At 46.7% G+C, this 17,129-nt stretch overlaps 2 protein-coding genes across 2 annotated transcripts in view; one reads left to right on the top strand and one right to left on the bottom strand.

The window, feature by feature from the left end:
* LOC100647583 (lysine-specific histone demethylase 1A) overlaps positions 1 to 17,129 on the bottom strand; it is a 101,367-nt gene that overhangs the window by 43,369 nt on the left and 40,869 nt on the right. The gene's annotated exons all lie outside the window — the stretch shown is intronic.
* LOC100647698 (toll-like receptor Tollo) lies at positions 9,565 to 15,706 on the top strand. Its single transcript, XM_003398155.4, has one exon. The coding sequence runs from the start codon at positions 10,193 to 10,195 to the stop codon at positions 13,907 to 13,909; it is 3,717 nt and encodes a 1,238-aa protein (XP_003398203.1). The 5' UTR covers positions 9,565 to 10,192; the 3' UTR covers positions 13,910 to 15,706.

Below are 17,129 nucleotides of genomic sequence, written 5' to 3' on the forward strand. Positions count from 1 at the left end.
GTGGAAGATTCTTACAGAGCTCATTCGTTGTTAAGAATAGTGTTTAACATCAAGTTAACATGTTTACAGTATAAGATGTAGATTCGAGTCGACACGAACGTATTTGCAAGTTGTGTACATGGTATCCGCTTGAATGTGCGGCGTGAACTAAAGATTACGATATTCTGGACAAAATTTCGCAAAGATCCATTCCAAACACGCGAATAAAGTCTTACGATACAGAGGAATTTATTAGACGCTATAGAGAAATTTTACGAAAATTTATTCATATCTGAACTGAGGTCTCCAAAGTATGCAAAAGCTGTAAACGATTTTTAGAAAACTGTAATTTGCAAAATAGTGTAATTAATAAATAAACTTTTGTCAGCGCGAATAACGAAGAGAAGAACAGAGTACAGAGACAAAGCTCGTAAAATCACGAAAGAGTGGAACGAAATTTGCCCCTGTTCTGCTGCAAAGAACGTGGTTCGCGGTCACACACGCGTCTTGTCTACGTTCGAAGCTCGCAATACGTATCGCGGCGTGTGGACGAGCCTTTAACGAACGGGCTGAAAAAAATTGGCCAGTTTTCGTTTACCGAGTCTTAGCCGGTTCGCGAGGTCGTTAATTTTCGGGTGGCCGCCGGTGGGATACGTCTCTCGCCCACCGACGAGTCTTTGAACCCGAGATTACCTTCGGCTGCCTTGGCCTGCTCCCCGATGCTTTTTCGAAGGTTCGCTAGATCCGCGAGAACGTGAGAATGCATCCGCATCCAAGAGAAACCCTCTTTAGAATTTTCGATCGTTTGCATCCAGCTACTTTCCTCCCTTCGATACATTCCGCATAATTTCTTTTAACACGTTCTTCCTTCGTGGAATATCTTAAATAAATTCAATGTTGAAATTTTATGAAAACGAGAATTTCCAAGCGAGCTTGACGAAGAACGGGATACCCGCGTTACTTTAATGGTAACTTGTTGCAACCTTCTTCCTTCGTAGAATAAAATTAGGAAATTTGCAAGAAAATTGGAATGTTCAAGTGAACACTCGATTAAGAATAGTAAACGCTCGTAATTAGCTATGGAAAATGAATAGACGGTAAGAGCACGCAAAAAACTAGCTTGAAGCATGGAACATTAGGCTCGAAAGTACCGTGAACAATTAGACGGTTGAAACAAGCTACTTCACGCTTAAAGGCTAAGATTGCTCGATAAAACAGATAATGCTAGACTCAGCGTGTTTAACGAGCGCCACGTCAAAAGAGCACAATCCCCAAAGACTTCTAACTGCCAGATATCGTTTCATCGTGTTTACTTTGATCCTCGAGGAAAATTAACGGTTAAAAGAATGATTGCATGCAATCGAATAACGTTCGAGATTTTCTCACGAAGGCAAACTAACAGCGTATTCGTGGATCTCCATCTCCTCCTTCAAACAGTTTTGTAGTCTGATCCAACTTCTTCTTCTAACCGAAGAGGAAAAACGGGAATGCATCGTTCACCATGCGAGCTTTTCAACTGGTGGCTAAACATTATTTTCCAGCGGGACGAGTTAACAGTCGCTCGTTTCCTAGCTGGTTGAACGTGCTTATTAAAAGCAGTCAAGATGTCAAAGTTTCACGCGCTATTAAACGATCCACGGGTTGAATTATTACGGCAGGAAATTCGAATAGTAAAGAGAAAAACAAACTAGCCAGGGGAGAAGGAAGGCAGACCGGGAAAAGAACTAACCTCTTAATAGGTAGAACAATCTTCGACGAGTTATCGGAGGAACTAGACGCTATTAAGAGTAATTACGATGTTGCGGCATGAAACTTATGCAGCGACCGCAGCTTTTCACGATGGCTCGTGAGTCACGCTGGAAGCATGACTGTACATAACTGAACAACAGTCGGTCCATCCTGAAATATCCACGAGGAGTCTATGGAATACAAATCAAATCGTTGATTTTTACAATAATCATCGATGGTGGACACGTTTCAGGTTCGTCGAGAAGAATCCTTGAACGTCGTATAACCTTCAGCAGTCCACGATCGCGCTTGTCCATTTCCTGCGGAATTTCGAGTCGTTACAAACGACCACCCCGGCAAACTTGGCGAAGCTAAAACGCTCGTTAGCCGAACGAAGGAAAGTTTTCTGCGGCCACGGGGTAACCTCGCTTCGACTTGTGCAACCGATCGATTCGAGAGAAATCGGTTGCGCGAAATTCTGCTGGCAACTAAGACGAAGAACGCACGATGAAGAAACACACGAAGCTGCAGACACTTTTCTCGACACGTCATACGTTCGACAACGGGCCAGACCAGTCGGTGAATTCTGGACTACCTTGGCGTTGGCCTGGCTGATCGCTCGTAGCCAACAACGCATCCTCGGAGGAGGCCGTGGAGTTATCGTAATCGTTAACGAGACTGCTGTCAGCGTGGTAAGATAGCCGGGGGTCTCTTACCATTAACCTTCCGCTAACAAAGGCATTGCCACGTTCTTCGCTCCCGGCGCACCGACCCGCTCCCTTCCTTATTTATATGCATAACTCAGAAAAGGTGTAATGAAAATTTCACGGTCAACTCGATTATAGACGATCGTCCAGTCTCCCCGTCTCACCTCTCTGCCGAGATGCCTCGCGCGTGTGTGACTCTATCCTTCTCCATTCTATAACCTGTATCGGCCTCGTTCTTTCTTCTACCTGTTCATCCCTTCCTTTCGATCGCGCATCCACCTTGTCTTGCTTCTACTTCGATTTCTCTCTCGCCGGAGAATCGTGCTTCTAATCCCGACGAGTTAACTCTTCCACTCTGTCTTCTTTCTCCTTTGAAATCTCTACCTTCTCGTCGCCTTTCTTCTTCGTCGAATCGTCTCGCTCACGCTTCGCTCGTCGAGCACGCTGGTTACATCGGAAAACGACTTCTCGGGATCGCGCCTCTGTCGGCGATAAATTTTCCACGGCGATTACCGATACGCGTCGATTATCCCCACAAACCGCAGCGATGATAAACTTTACAGTAACGACGAGGATGACGAGTGACCGATCGAAAGGCGGGGAAAACGATGTAGAACGTTTCGTGGTCTCGTGAGTAGTATGTTACACTCACTCGCGGCTATTACGAATACCGGGATTATATTTAAATACTCGGAATACGGGATCGCTCGTCCGTTTCATCGGTGGGAATTTATATTTATTTGTCCGGTACCGTTACCACGCGAACAGCATACTTTCAGCCCTGATCGGACCGCGGAGCATCGTTCGCGATTTGATTTCATCAACGCCGTTGCCTCCTTATCTTACCGCGCATCGCTTTTTCAGGGATAACCGAATGTATGCTCGAAGGAGGAAGCATCAGTCGACGCTAAACATCAGGAATCCGGTTAATCGATGATTTCGTTTCGTCGGATTTGTATATGAAATATATATATGTGTATATGTCATGTTATATATAGAGGGAGAATATATGTTACATATATATAGTTGACGAGGGAAACGATGCAATCTTCGTTTATTTAGCGGAACGCGTTCCAAGTTACAAGCGTCGGAGGATAGCAAAATGTATTAGAATAATTATAAGAACCGAAAGGCCATCGGAGCTGAAAAATATTATTGCCAAAAACATTGTAGGAAATCGAATTAACGAACAGCTGATTGTCCAGTTACAGATAAATAAAAAGACATTTGTACAATTAAAAGATTATTTAAATGCCATAATGTTAATAGCGGTAAAAAATAATTATCGGTTAAGGCTATGCCCTATGAGAATACTCATCAAGTAAATCGATTAAGATTTGTAACATTTTATTTGTCGGATCGAAACGTCAGAAAGAAATGCGCAGTTGAAGCAAAATTGAGGGTTTGTGGGTCGGTTCGGGGCGACTTCCTTTATGGACTGTTTGCCGCGTAAAACGCGAGCGTAATTCGCGCGAGACACCTCCAAGGACGCTGAAACGAGAGACAGCGGTGCATTAAAACAGCTTAGTACCACAATAAATGAACCGATGAAGGACGTAAGCTAATTGAGTCAACGTGCTTTGTAATGGAATACACGATGCACCACTGCGTTAGCCATTTATGAAAGTTATTCATCTCTTTCCGCCCTGTTCTCTTTATCAAACCTAATGATAAGTAGACACTCCGCGCAACTTCATCTTGCACTAGTTTTCTATCTCCTTTTTCCACTTTCCGGTATATCCTTTCCGTTTTTTTTCTTTTTTTTTTCGTTTCGAAACTACCGGTTTGCGCATTCGCAACGCGTATACTCTCCATCACCTTCCGTTCTTTCTCACGCGGTCTAAATTAAAATTATTCCACGGAATATGCCGCGGCAGCTATCGTTACGACCCATTGTTACCCGCGGAGAAGGCAATAAAGTGACTGGTAAAAAGTCGACGCGAGAGATAGAGAGCCGAGTACCGCGAACGATAAGAATGTAGGACGAGAGTCTAGCAGGTGATCGTCGTGGGCATTGCCTCGGGATTCGTGATTTCGTGTCAGGCTTCGGAACAATAAACAACGTCGCTCTGTTCCACACAGGACCGCAGAAGAAAAGTTCTCTACGAGGGAGTGAAAGTGCAGTCGACACGACGAGCATCCCGGCTCTGCGACCACATCCGCGATACCTGCTCTTAGCTCGGGATCACGAGCAGCGTTTCGCGGGATTTTGAAACGTTCGGGTTGCGATAATTCACGGCTAGAGTCGCGACTTAATTGCAGGATGCCAGCTCTGTCGTTTACGTGAAACACGCGAGATGATTACGTACAGTGGCTCGTAGAAGTATTTCAGCACTTGCTATGGAAAACTTTATGTGTGTTATATAAAACGTCGTGAAAATTCATTAATAATGCAACGAAACACGACTATCGTGATTATACTGGGAACTTCTGAAACAAATCTGAAGATGCATATGGAAATTACAAGTTATTTGAGTCTTTCAAAAGTCAAACCGATTAACGATACACGTTATTAACGTCTTAATCTCATTACGTAAGTACACGATTAATATTCAATTCCCGGGAAATAAATGGCGCTGTTAGCGAAATTTCAAAATGCTGCATGCAACGCATGTAACGTACCCATAAAAAATGCCTACAAATGTTCCAACACTTTGCTGGCCGACTGTATACGATACGTGAGAAAGCCTGAATTTTCATTCAAGTTACGTAAATCGCTCAATGACTTTCATCGAAAGGAACTAGCGAACGGCATAATTAACTTTTTCGTTTCTGCGCCATCAGTCTCCGAGCAGAGACCACCATCAAAGTAGCTCCATTTGCGAAGTCATTTCGCCCGAGACGTCTAATCACACTCCTCGTGCAAACATCTTTCAAACTTGCGCAGAAAATTTACGGAGAAACGACCGTTTAAATTTACTTAGAAAATCTTGTAACCGAGCCAAGCAATCAGGCTCCACCGTATCATCGTGAAGCATGTCAACCATATTTTTTCCTGTCACTTCCCATCGGAACTAACCATAAAAGTCGACCAAATACCAGTGTATCCAACATACCGCGAGACTGATCGAAGGTATGCAATGTGTCCTTCGATACCAATGGAGACACGTCGATAGAAGTGTCCTCGTCAGACGATGATTCTCCGTATACGCGAAACACGTTCGCCTGCGTGTGGTCAACGCGCATTAGACTGGTACTAACCTTCGGCCAATGATTACTTTGACAAAACGACGGCGTAGAGCTTAAGCGGTTTCTATGCGAATTGGGTAACCGATCGAGCCGGGATACGTTCATTAAAAGCGTCGTCGATAAGGTCGGTTGATCAAGCCGGACAACTTGATTCTCGAACGACGCCAACGTCCAATATAAGACGGGACGTATTTCTCGTCGAATCACCGTGAAAGTTCCGTATTTTTCAATGTCTCCTTCTGTACGGTTATCTCGGATAGTGTTCGGCTCTGACTGTCGTAGTTGCATTCCGGATTAATAAATTACGCGGTTCGAGAAGGCCAGGTGAATTATCGGTGAGCATCAGTCTTTATCAAACTGGTGAAGGGACGATCGGAATCCGGTAGTTTCGTGTAGCATTGTGCGCCACAATCCAGACGCGTTTGATCGATTTTCTTGTCGCTGGCTAATGAGCAGCGAGACAGTCAGCCTGGTTCGTGCCTCGGAAAAAAGGAGAAATTTCGAGGCACAACATCGATTCGTGAACGATTTTGAGGTTAATTGCACGACTCGTTTAGAAGGGCCCTTACCTTCCACGAATATATATCTATAAGTCATTCTTTCTCAGTCATCGCGTGTGCCTCGTGTTACCCGTATCGTAACTTCGATATACGGGGTGGTCTCGTGGGACACGCGTTCTCTCGCGTCGCACGTGGTCGCAAGAAACACGCAGTTTCCTTGAACGTATTGCAATTTCCTCTCTAAGGAGCGATCGCGTTTCACCCCAGGCGGTCAAAGAAAGCTTGTAAAACGTTCGGTGAAACCGCATCGCGATGAAGTCTCGTTGAAGAGATCGGTGGAGAAGCGTTTTATTTCGTCGACCGTTTAACCTCTCAGAAAAGGCACGATCGATCACGGCCGTCGATTTCCTGTATGCCGGAGAGAATTTCGTAACTGAAACTCAGCTGCCCTTAAACACGTTGAAAATCGAACAGGGAGGAGAGCAATCGAACGAGCCTTCGCGCCTCGTTTTTTATCAGAAGGGAAAGAGACGGTCCAAAGGGGAAGTCATGAGGGAGAACGAGAGAAGAAACGACAGAAGCAGGAGAGTGCTGCCTCTTCTCTTCCCTCTGAACCCATGAATTACACGCGGCCACCTTGGCCGGCTCGATAAGTGGACACCTTGTCAGGACTCGACCGGTATCCTATTTTTAAGGATGCTGTCAGGCCGGCCAGTTCGGTAACACCCTGTATACATCGGACCGAGGTTCGGTAGTTGATTAGATTTAAAAGAATGCCCCGTCACCTGCACCGTTGAAAGGAGACTAGGCCCAGGGGCGGGCTGGTGGGGCGTTCGAGCCGAAAGTAGGAGGGGAATGCAGGGGCCTCGGATAGAGGGGAACGAAGAAACGAAAAGGAGGGATGAGGGAAGGGCAGTCAAAGAGGGGAAAAGAGAGTGGGAGACGAACATGAGGCCCCAGCGATCACTGACCGCTTTCGCCGATCCCAGCCGCCAGCTAGCCACCTTTCAGCGGCGCAGCCATCGGGGCATCCTCCTTCTTAAGGCTCATTCACATCGCTTCGCTAATCAAACCCGACAGCCGGGAGGAAAAAAGTGGCGTTGGATCGCCGGTTCCCGGAGAAATCATGGGAATCCATTCTTTTCGTGGCTCCGACTCGCGAAGGATTGCGCAATACCCACTACCCTAAACGATTCCAAAGAATTATCGGCACCCGGACTGTAATTTTTGCGAACATCTCTTTCGTACCGTGTAACATCCGCAGTTGAGAAGGCGATTATTTGATTTTACGGTGCAATTAAGCGCACTTGAGAGGGCCACATTCTTTTCCCTTCAGGAATTTTAGAACGATGATTTGACTATCTTTTCTTTTGCTTTTGGTATTCGCACGGCCTTCGTCTTCTACTTTGCAGGTAGACGCAGGCTGTCGTCTACGAGGAAAGGTGCGACTTTTTCCTAGAAAAACACGGGGGCTTCCGTGTAAATGAGAGGCGACACGACGGGGAGAAAAAGAGAGGCGCCAAAATATTCGTCACATTTTCGCCGGTGAGACGTGTGATACGCGATTAATTCGCGAAACACCGGATACCCGATGACTAAAACGTAGGCCATCGACGATATTACCACGGCAGGAGAGACGACCGCTGCGGAAAGGTGAAATATTATACCGATTTAAGCCCGCGGCCTTGGTAAAGATCTTGTAATAAGGATCAATGAAACCGGACGATAAAATATACCCACTGCGAGATTCACTTCCACAGTACGATTTATTTCCCCCCGCTGCTATTAATGACAGTGAGCACTATCCGTTATTTCGTTGTAGCCACCCCGCAATTACGAGTCCTGTTCGACTCTCGTTTTCCCCCGTGGAATACCTGAAAGTACTTGATGTCGTACTTGACGAAGCTTTCGCAAGAGCTTCGATAAACCCTTTCCCAGAGGTTCGAAATAAAACGAGGCAAAGGATACACTGTAGGTTGGAACTGGAACGAATCAAGAGCGGACAGCCAGCATTCATTTTACTAATGATACTTTTATTGGGCCAATGAAAATGATGTATCCTCTTATTTGAATTTCGATGAGTAAATCAACCGGTGGAACGACGACGTATTCGAGAGGGAAGCCTGCCAATGCTGGGCCCCTACTTTGGCCCAGGTAAAGGTAACAAATCACTTTTCAACGACGGGAGATGGAAGCTACCGAGCACTGTTTTCTGAAAGGAGGCGCACTTCTCTCTCTCTTTCTCTCTCTCTCGCTCTCTCGCTCTCTTCCTCTGTGGGCAACCACTTGACGTGTCCCTAACACACGATTCCTGACACAATGCGGCCGATCGTTTTACACTCAATGGGGACCCGGGAATGCGCGAATCCCAAACAGACCATAAAGCTAATAATGACGAAGCGGAAAACGCCCCGTGAAAGGAAAGTATTTCACTTGTTACTTTTACCAAAAGAGCCACACGCACCCCATTCAACGTAACACACGCTTCTCAACCCTTCCACATCTTTTGTCTCTTTATTTTTCTTTTCTTCGTCCTTCTTTTCTTATATACCACGTGGATGGTGTTCTTTTCTCTATAGTTCCATTATTTCTCGTTACTTGGACGATCATCGAAGATTTTACGAGATCCCCTGGGACGAAGTTCCCCCACGCTTCGAGGGATACTAATAAAAATACGCGCGCTCGTCTGCAATTCACGCGTAGCTTCCTCTCGAGATTAGTATCCACGACTAACTCTCGTTTATACTGGACAGGCAGGGAATTTTCAATTGCGCGAAAATCCTGCGTGATCCGGACGAAAGAACAATGTATCCCAGCGTGTAACACACATTCGATACACAGACAGCAGCCACTCGCGTAGATTATAAATCGACAGGTAGAGAAAGAGGCGCGCGCGAAAGCTGGCGCAAAAGAGAAAAGGAGAAGAGGGAAAAGGGAGACTAGTTGCAAAATACTAGCCGTGTGGACTCGCGACAACTGGAATGCGAATGGGAACGGGATTCGCACAAAGGCATTGAGCAAACATTCTTTTTCGAGGTTTCATTCGTCGTGACAGAATCGTAGAAACGATGTGAGAACAGATGACGGTGAGGCAAGGTTTCACGGACGAATCGAACTCGGCAATACGGCCGGCACAACGATAGAGAGAAAAAGACGAAAGGAAGAGCGAGAGAAGGAGGCAGGAGCCATGGGGAACACCAGGACGAGGAGGGGAACGAGGAGGATACGAAACGCGCGTGGAACGAGGTTCGAGCTAACAGAATCCCACAGAGTGGGACAAGGAAACGAAGTGGACGTGGTGGATGGAGGCTGCAAATGCTGAGGAGCCACTGTAAGGGCCCAGAGAGTGTACCTGTCTTGTTTTTATAGGCTTGCCAGAACGTCGGGCCCCGGCTACGGACGACGACGACGACGAAGAGGAGAGAAGGTGTAAAGGTGGGGGAAGGAAGGACAGCTGAGAGGGGAAGGGAGGCAAAGAGAAACAGGCAAGGGTAGGCGGAGGGGCAAGGGTAGCGGTGCCACTTCGGGCCTTACAACTTGCCAACCAGTCCTCGGAGAACCGTGGGTCTTACCGGAGCTGTATACACCGTGTATCAAACATCCGTGACTTTTCGTTCGTCGCTCAACGATTTTTATCCTCTGGTTCGACGAGTATATAGTATCGATAATCTCGGGAGGTCGGTGAACCCATGCGCGTCACGTTTCACACAGTGTGCCGACATCAACCAGCGATTCAGGATAAATACGCCTTTCGTGGTATTCTAGGATGAAATCTCCAGGATTATAAAGCTTATCGTACACCGCAAGGGGAACGTAAAAATATAAATATCTAGGAGAAATCTTAGATCGCGGAAGATAAACGCGGCAAGTCTAGCAGCGTCCCTTATTATGCGAAGTCCCAGAAGAAAGGCGAAATACCAGAAGTGACATGGGTGATGTGAGGTAGAGATCGGTGGGTCCGTGACTTAAATGGATCGCGGCCGGTTTCGTGACAGATAGAGGAGGTCGCCGTGGGGACACTCTCTGTGAGCTCTCTCGCTTTTTCTCTCGAGAGAGATTTAATGGAAGATTAAGAGAACGGGCGGAAAGATGCGGGGCAGTCCTGCGTTCTTCGCCATATTACTGGGCACGATATTCGGTGTCCTCGGCGCGTCTCTCAGCAAAGCGCTCCGGTACAAAGCGCCGGATGAGTGCAAGTGGGTCGCGACCGGTGACACCGAGGATGACGTCTCGTTGGTCTGTCGCCTGAGAACGATCAACAGCGAGCTGGAGAACACCAACTTCAGCGTGATACAACCACAACATACGGTCCGTCTGCGGCTGGAATGCAGCGACGCGTTGTTCTACCAGAGCTCGCTGAGCGCCGGCAGCTTCAGGCCGTTGGTCGAGCTGCGCGAGCTGGTAATCGAGTATTGCAAGATCGGTAACCTGTCGGACGACGCGTTCAAAGGGTTGAAGGAGTTGCGTAATTTGACCGTGAGGACGCACAACACCGACTGGTCGGCGATGGCACTGGACGTGTCGGCCGGAGCGTTCACGGACGAGTTGAGGCAATTGGAGAAATTGGATCTCGGCGAGAATAACATGTGGAGTATACCGGAGGGTGCGCTGTGTCCCCTGGTTAATCTGGAAATTTTAAACTTGACGAGAAATCGATTGCGCGAGGTGACGAGCTTTCGGTTCAACGGAGCATCCAGGTGTTTGTCGAACTTGAAGGAATTGGATTTAAGTAACAACAGCATCGAATCACTGCCGACCGCCGCGTTCTCCGGTTTAACGCGGCTGCACAGTCTCGACCTCCGATGCAACGCCATCAGTTTCATGGCGGACCGCGCGTTCGAAGGCTTCTCCTCGTTAGCCATCTTGAGGCTCGCGGACAATCGGCTCGCTAGCTTGCCACCCGAACTCTTCAGCGACGCGAGGAACATCCAGGAGATTCACTTGAGGAACAACACGTTGAACGTGTTACCGCCCGGTTTGTTCAGTGAACTGACGCAGTTGTTGGTGCTCGATCTTTCTCATAACGAGTTGACCGCAGAGTGGGTGAACGCGGCAACTTTCAGTGGTTTGGTACGTTTAGTGGTGCTCGATCTATCTAACAATCGTATCGCTCGACTAGATCCGACCGTGTTTCGCGACCTGTACAGCTTACAGATTCTCCGGTTACAGGAGAATCTCCTGGAAACTCTACCGGAGAACACGTTCTCCGCGCTCTATAATCTTCACACCCTGTTGCTCAGCTATAATTTGCTAACTGTTATCGACGCGACCACGCTCAGCGGTCTTTACGTGCTGAATCTGCTTTCCTTGGACAACAACAGGCTGCACACGATCCACCCCAGCTCCCTGAGAAACGCCTCGTCCCTGCAAGAGTTTCACCTGAACCGTAACCAGCTTAAGTCCGTTCCGGACGCGCTGAAAGCCACTCCCCTTCTGCGAACCCTCGACCTCGGCGAGAATCTCATTTCGGAGATACCGACCGGCACGTTCGACCACGTGGCCCAGCTTTACGGGCTTCGATTAACCGAAAATCATATTGGGAATCTTACCAAAGGTGTTTTCGATCGTATCAAGGAGCTCAAGATATTAAATCTCGCGATGAATCGTATACAGTACATCGAACCCGGCACTTTCGACGAGAATCTCAACCTCCAAGCGATCCGTTTGGACGGTAATCAACTGACGGACATCGCCGGCCTTTTCACCAATCTGCCGAATCTCGTCTGGCTCAACGTCAGCGACAATAAACTCAGATGGTTCGACTACGCGATGATACCAACCGGATTGCAATGGCTCGACATCCACTCGAATGAGATACGAGAGCTGGGCAACTACTTCGAGATCGAGAGCCAGTTACAGCTGAGCATCTTCGACGCGAGCGAGAACAAGCTCACCGAGATCACCGGAAACGCGATACCAATGAGCGTGGAGAGGCTCTACCTCAACGACAACCAGATCTCCAAGGTGCAGAGTTATTCGTTTTTCAAGAAGCCCAACCTGACGACGGTCGAGTTAAAAGGAAACCAGATACGTAACTTGGAACCGTACGCGTTGCGTATCAGCGCCGTGCCACCGGAAAAACCGCTGCCAGAATTTTACATCGGTGACAACCAGTACCTGTGCGACTGTACCATGGAGTGGTTGCAACGCGTCAACAGACAGAACCAGACTCGAGTGCAACCGCGAGTCATGGATCTGGAGAGTATTTACTGCAAACTTCTGTACGATCGAGAGCACGCGTTCGTACCTTTGGTCGAGGCATCTCACTCGCAGTTTCTCTGCAAATACGATACCCACTGCTTCGCCCTGTGCCACTGTTGCGACTTTGACGCCTGCGACTGCGAGATGACGTGCCCTTTGAACTGCACGTGTTACCACGATCAATCGTGGTCTGCGAATGTAGTGGACTGTTCGAATGGCGGGCACGTAAGCAAGTTGCCCGAACAGATACCGATGGACGCGACGCGGCTCTATTTGGACGGGAACGACCTGCGCGGGGTGTCCAGTCACGCTTTTATCGGTCGTAAGAAGCTCAAAGTGCTGTTTCTCAATTCCTCCAACATCGAGATCGTGCAAAATCGATCGTTCAACGGTCTCAGAGACTTGGAGGACCTTCACCTGCAAGACAACAAGATTCGAGAGCTGAAGGGACACGAATTCGAAGGACTGGACGCTCTGAAACTTCTCTACTTGCATCGCAATCGTATCGTATCGATAGGCAACGACACCTTCTCTTCTCTTCGATCGTTACGCATTCTTCGATTGGAGAGCAATCGGCTGACGACTCTAGCCGTGTGGACGTTACCCGGTTCTATCGAAATCAGTTTGTCTGGAAATCCATGGTCCTGTGAGTGTGACTATCTTCAAAGTTACCGCGAGTGGATCCGCGAGCCGAACGTTCGCGTGACGGACGCGTCCGCGTTGCGCTGCGTGTACAACGTGACGGAGTTCGAGGCGTTCGGTAACGAGGTGTTCGCAGACAACGAGTTCGGGTTCTCCGTGGCGAACAACGATCGCGAGAAAAGCAACGATAGCGTGTGTACGGGAGCTAGTAGCATCGACAACGACGTGCACCGTAACTATACCAAGACCATCATCGAGAAACAAGTGCTACAGGACTATCTTCCACTTTTAGTTGCTACGTTAGTTGGCTCTCTATTGGTAGTCCTCCTCTGTATGTTGGGATTCGTGTTCCGTCAAGAACTTCGCGTATGGTTCCACTCGAGATTCGGTGTGAGGATATTCTATCGAAACCACGAAGTGGATCGGGACGATCGAGACAAACTGTTCGACGCTTTCGTCAGTTACAGTTCTAAAGATGAGGCGTTTGTTGCCGAGGAATTGGCGCCTGTCTTAGAGATGGGGAATCCTTCCTATAAATTGTGTCTGCACTACCGGGACTTTCCTGTCGGAAGCTTCATAGCAGACACCATAGTCCAAGCGGTGGAATCCTCGAGAAGAACCATAATGGTCCTGTCTGAAAACTTCATCAAGTCCGAGTGGTGTCGGTTCGATTTCAAATCGGCGCACCATCAAGTATTGCGTGATCGAAGACGCCGACTGATCCTGGTGCTAGTGGGCGATGTTCATCAGCGGGACCTCGACCCAGACATTAGGCTATACCTGAAGACGAACACGTACTTGCAGTGGGGCGACAAGCTATTCTGGGAGAAACTTCGGTTCGCGTTGCCGGACGTACCGAACAATCAGAGGACCACGCAAAGGACGAGGCAGCCGCCGCCAGTCCGACGGCAGCACAACAACAGGACATCGAACGGATCGCGTACTGTCTCCGTGCACATATGAGCTCTCTGTGGTTTCGTTCTCTAGTGTTCGTGCGTTCGTGTGAATGTGTATATGCGTGGATAGCCGCGTTCGTATGCGTTATTCTTCCGGTGGACTGTGGGAGTGGGCGTCGCCACGAATTCAAACGGGGCGCGAGCGAAGAAAAGGGAGAAGGAAGTTGAGATATATCGGTGCGCGACTTCGCCACAGTGCGTTTACCTATGGTGCAATACGGTGGCATATAGGATGTGCGTATAGAGTGTAAATACTTCGTGAATGTCTATCTGTATAAATGTTTAAAAAAAGAATGAGAAACGTAATTATAAACGAAGAAAAGGAACGAAGTGCGTCGATGAGGGATCGGAGAGTGTGTGCTGTTGTAAATAGAGAGAAAAGAAAATGGTGAAGAAACGGAGAATAAGAAAAAAGAGAAGGAGGAAGAGGAAGAGAAAAAGAGAGAGAGAATGTGTGATTATAATATTTAAGGTGCTTCCCTCGTGATTACGGGGATATACGAGACTTAGCGTCCCAGTGTCTGTACATTGCAGCGAAGTCAGTGAGTTTGCTAGATAGCCTAAAGTCGTTGTAAATACGTTCCCGTCTTCTGCGTCTACTAAGACTGTTCCCCGATTGATCAAGCTCACGGTTAATTTAGGGTTAACAGTGCGTGAAAGATCTCGTCGGATGAGAGATACTCTCGCGTACCGTCAACGTGTGTATTCTCCGGGATACACACCGCGGCACATGGAGCTATGCTCACGGCGTGCCATGTGGATTTACCTTTACTAAGAGCCTGCGCGCGTCATATCGTACGAAGGATAATCGAAATGCGAGAATCTGTGGAATACATCTCGGTCCTTGTCGAACGATACGCTTCAACTTCGATTCGTGGGATCGAATGGATAATTCGAACGATCGCGAGAAAAAGAAATAAATCATCGACGTGTAATCATTTCGTGCCCGTAAATTGTCGATCGTGAACGGTTCGAAAACGATTTCAAGTCGAAAATCCTCGAATAAAATCTCGCGCAAGCGATCGTAAATTGGCGATCGACGAGTTTCGAGTCGCTCTGTGTCGTTCGAGTTTCCAACCAGTGCACGTTCACCTCGCCGAGCTGACACAGTGATACCACTTCCTCCTCTAATCGTAGCGTTAATGCAATGTGTATTTAATTGTACTTAGACCGGCAAACTTCATTCCCAGCTACGAGACAGCTTTGCGCGTTACGGCGGTAAAAGCTGACGCGTGGGCGATTTCTTTTTTGTATCTTCTATCTTTTGTAAAGTATTAATGCGTGCAAACTCTATACATATCTTATTTATTTCGTCCGGAAACGTTGAACGGGAGGCGTCGCGTGGTTTCTTGCGTACGTCGTTCGAATCGAAGAAAATCGCGTGCCACGCGAGGTCTCTGCTTGAATTCGACGGTCCGCCTTTGTTTTATTTTTTTTTCTTTCATTCCTTTGTAGATGTTATCCGTGCTCGAACGTCATTCGACTAGGCTCCAAGAGCGAGGTACATTAAATTCCGTAGAAGAAAGGTCGATGTTTTTCACTGAAAACCTGCGGCGGTCGGATTCAAAAAGGTGCGCGTCACGCAAGAAAACTAAAGCAAAATCCGCTATAAATAATTCAAACACAATGTACAAACGTAAAACAATCTCCTTCAGCTTTCCTCGCAAGCGACTCCTCTGTGTTTTATTCTTCTTTTCTGTCCACTTGCAAACTATTCTCGACGACGTGAAAGATAACATTAGAATAAAAACCTGTGACTGAAAACAATAAAATGCTCTATTTTTATGTTTTTAACACCTTCTTATTTTCTGTGTTATTCTTGCAGACCCGTTTCCCTGCGATCGACGGCGTTTCGTTCGACCAATTCATATTTTAAACGCACCTCTTAAATGACAATCATTGAATATTTGCTCTCGCCGCGGTACAACAAAGCCGTAAACGTACGCAAACTTCCGGTTTTCGAGAAGAAAGAGAAAATTTCACTACGAAACAATACCTTATGCTAATCGAGTCACGTCTGTTTACACTGTCATCACGTTTCGTTACCGTTACATCAACGGAATAAGTAATGGCCGCCTCATTGTAATAGAAATCAGATAGTTTGGTAAAAGACCGTACGGACGGCGTTCCTCGTTCCGGAGTCTTTGATCGTTCTCATTACAAAGGCGAATGGGAAATGAATAGAAGTAAGAGAGACACCGCTTCTCAATGACATAATTGATTTCTCACCGTAATACCCGAGTTCAACGATACGAACAATAGTAGGCAATTGAAAGAGACATTCTAAACATTTTCACGGTAAATTTATCTTCGTTAATATGTAAAGTCCCTCTGACCTTATATTATTTTGTATTTTGGTACCTTAGTATTCACGATCATCGCCATTCGATTCGGCCGAAGAAATAGCACTGACCGGAAAATTTAGTTCGCGTCCGCCACCCTGAGCATTTACATAAAGCAGAAACTTGTATGTTCTCGATCGATCCTCGTAATTAAATTAAACGAGCTCCTAGGAAATTTTCTTTTCCAGTTAGCCACGGTTTAGTATCGATGAATTGGCAATGATGTATCAACATTGAATTAACGTAGATAGAGTTAATCTTCGTGCAAGCAATCGGGTTAATTTCTAATGATTAATTGCGGATATAAATTTCCTTAGCAATATTTTATGCTAGACACATTTACATTTTCCACGTTCAAGACTGCGTTGATTCGCGTCTTCAAAGTACAAATTTCAGCACAATATTTTTAGTAGCGAACCTTCAGATATATTTGTTGGACAACTTAAATACAATTTTAGGCAATTGTGACAGTTTCTCCACTTGTTCTTGCTGCTTTTTTTATACTAAGAAATGAAATTTCGATTGTCCCAACACCAAGAAAAAAGACATTTTTATAACATATTTATAATCGAGAACAGCGTGCATGAATAAATATTTTAAAATAAAATTATTAAAAATTGTACTTGGTTATAAGAAGAGTAACTAACAATTTCAGGAATATATAAAAATAAATCTATTTAATAGAACGCGAGAGGTGCCCAGTTGCCTATCAAGCGTGAACATTTTGGTTGCCTGTACAAGTGTCAAAATAAATTTTCTATATTACAGCGGACAAAAGCAACGTGTAACAAGCGTAACAGTATGTAGGTGGATTGTTTCGAAATTTTTACCCGCAGCTATCAGCTGAAAGATCAGGAGAACAATTTAATAGAACGAACATGGAAG

The sequence above is a fragment of the Bombus terrestris genome, chromosome 10, assembly GCF_910591885.1.
Source record: "Bombus terrestris chromosome 10, iyBomTerr1.2, whole genome shotgun sequence".
Lineage (NCBI taxonomy): Eukaryota > Metazoa > Arthropoda > Insecta > Hymenoptera > Apidae > Bombus > Bombus terrestris.

Excerpts from the sequence above, each read along its gene's own strand:
- LOC100647698 (XM_003398155.4), top strand. The coding sequence starts at position 10,193 with ATGCGGGGCAGTCCTGCGTTCTTCGCCATATTACTGGGCACGATATTC.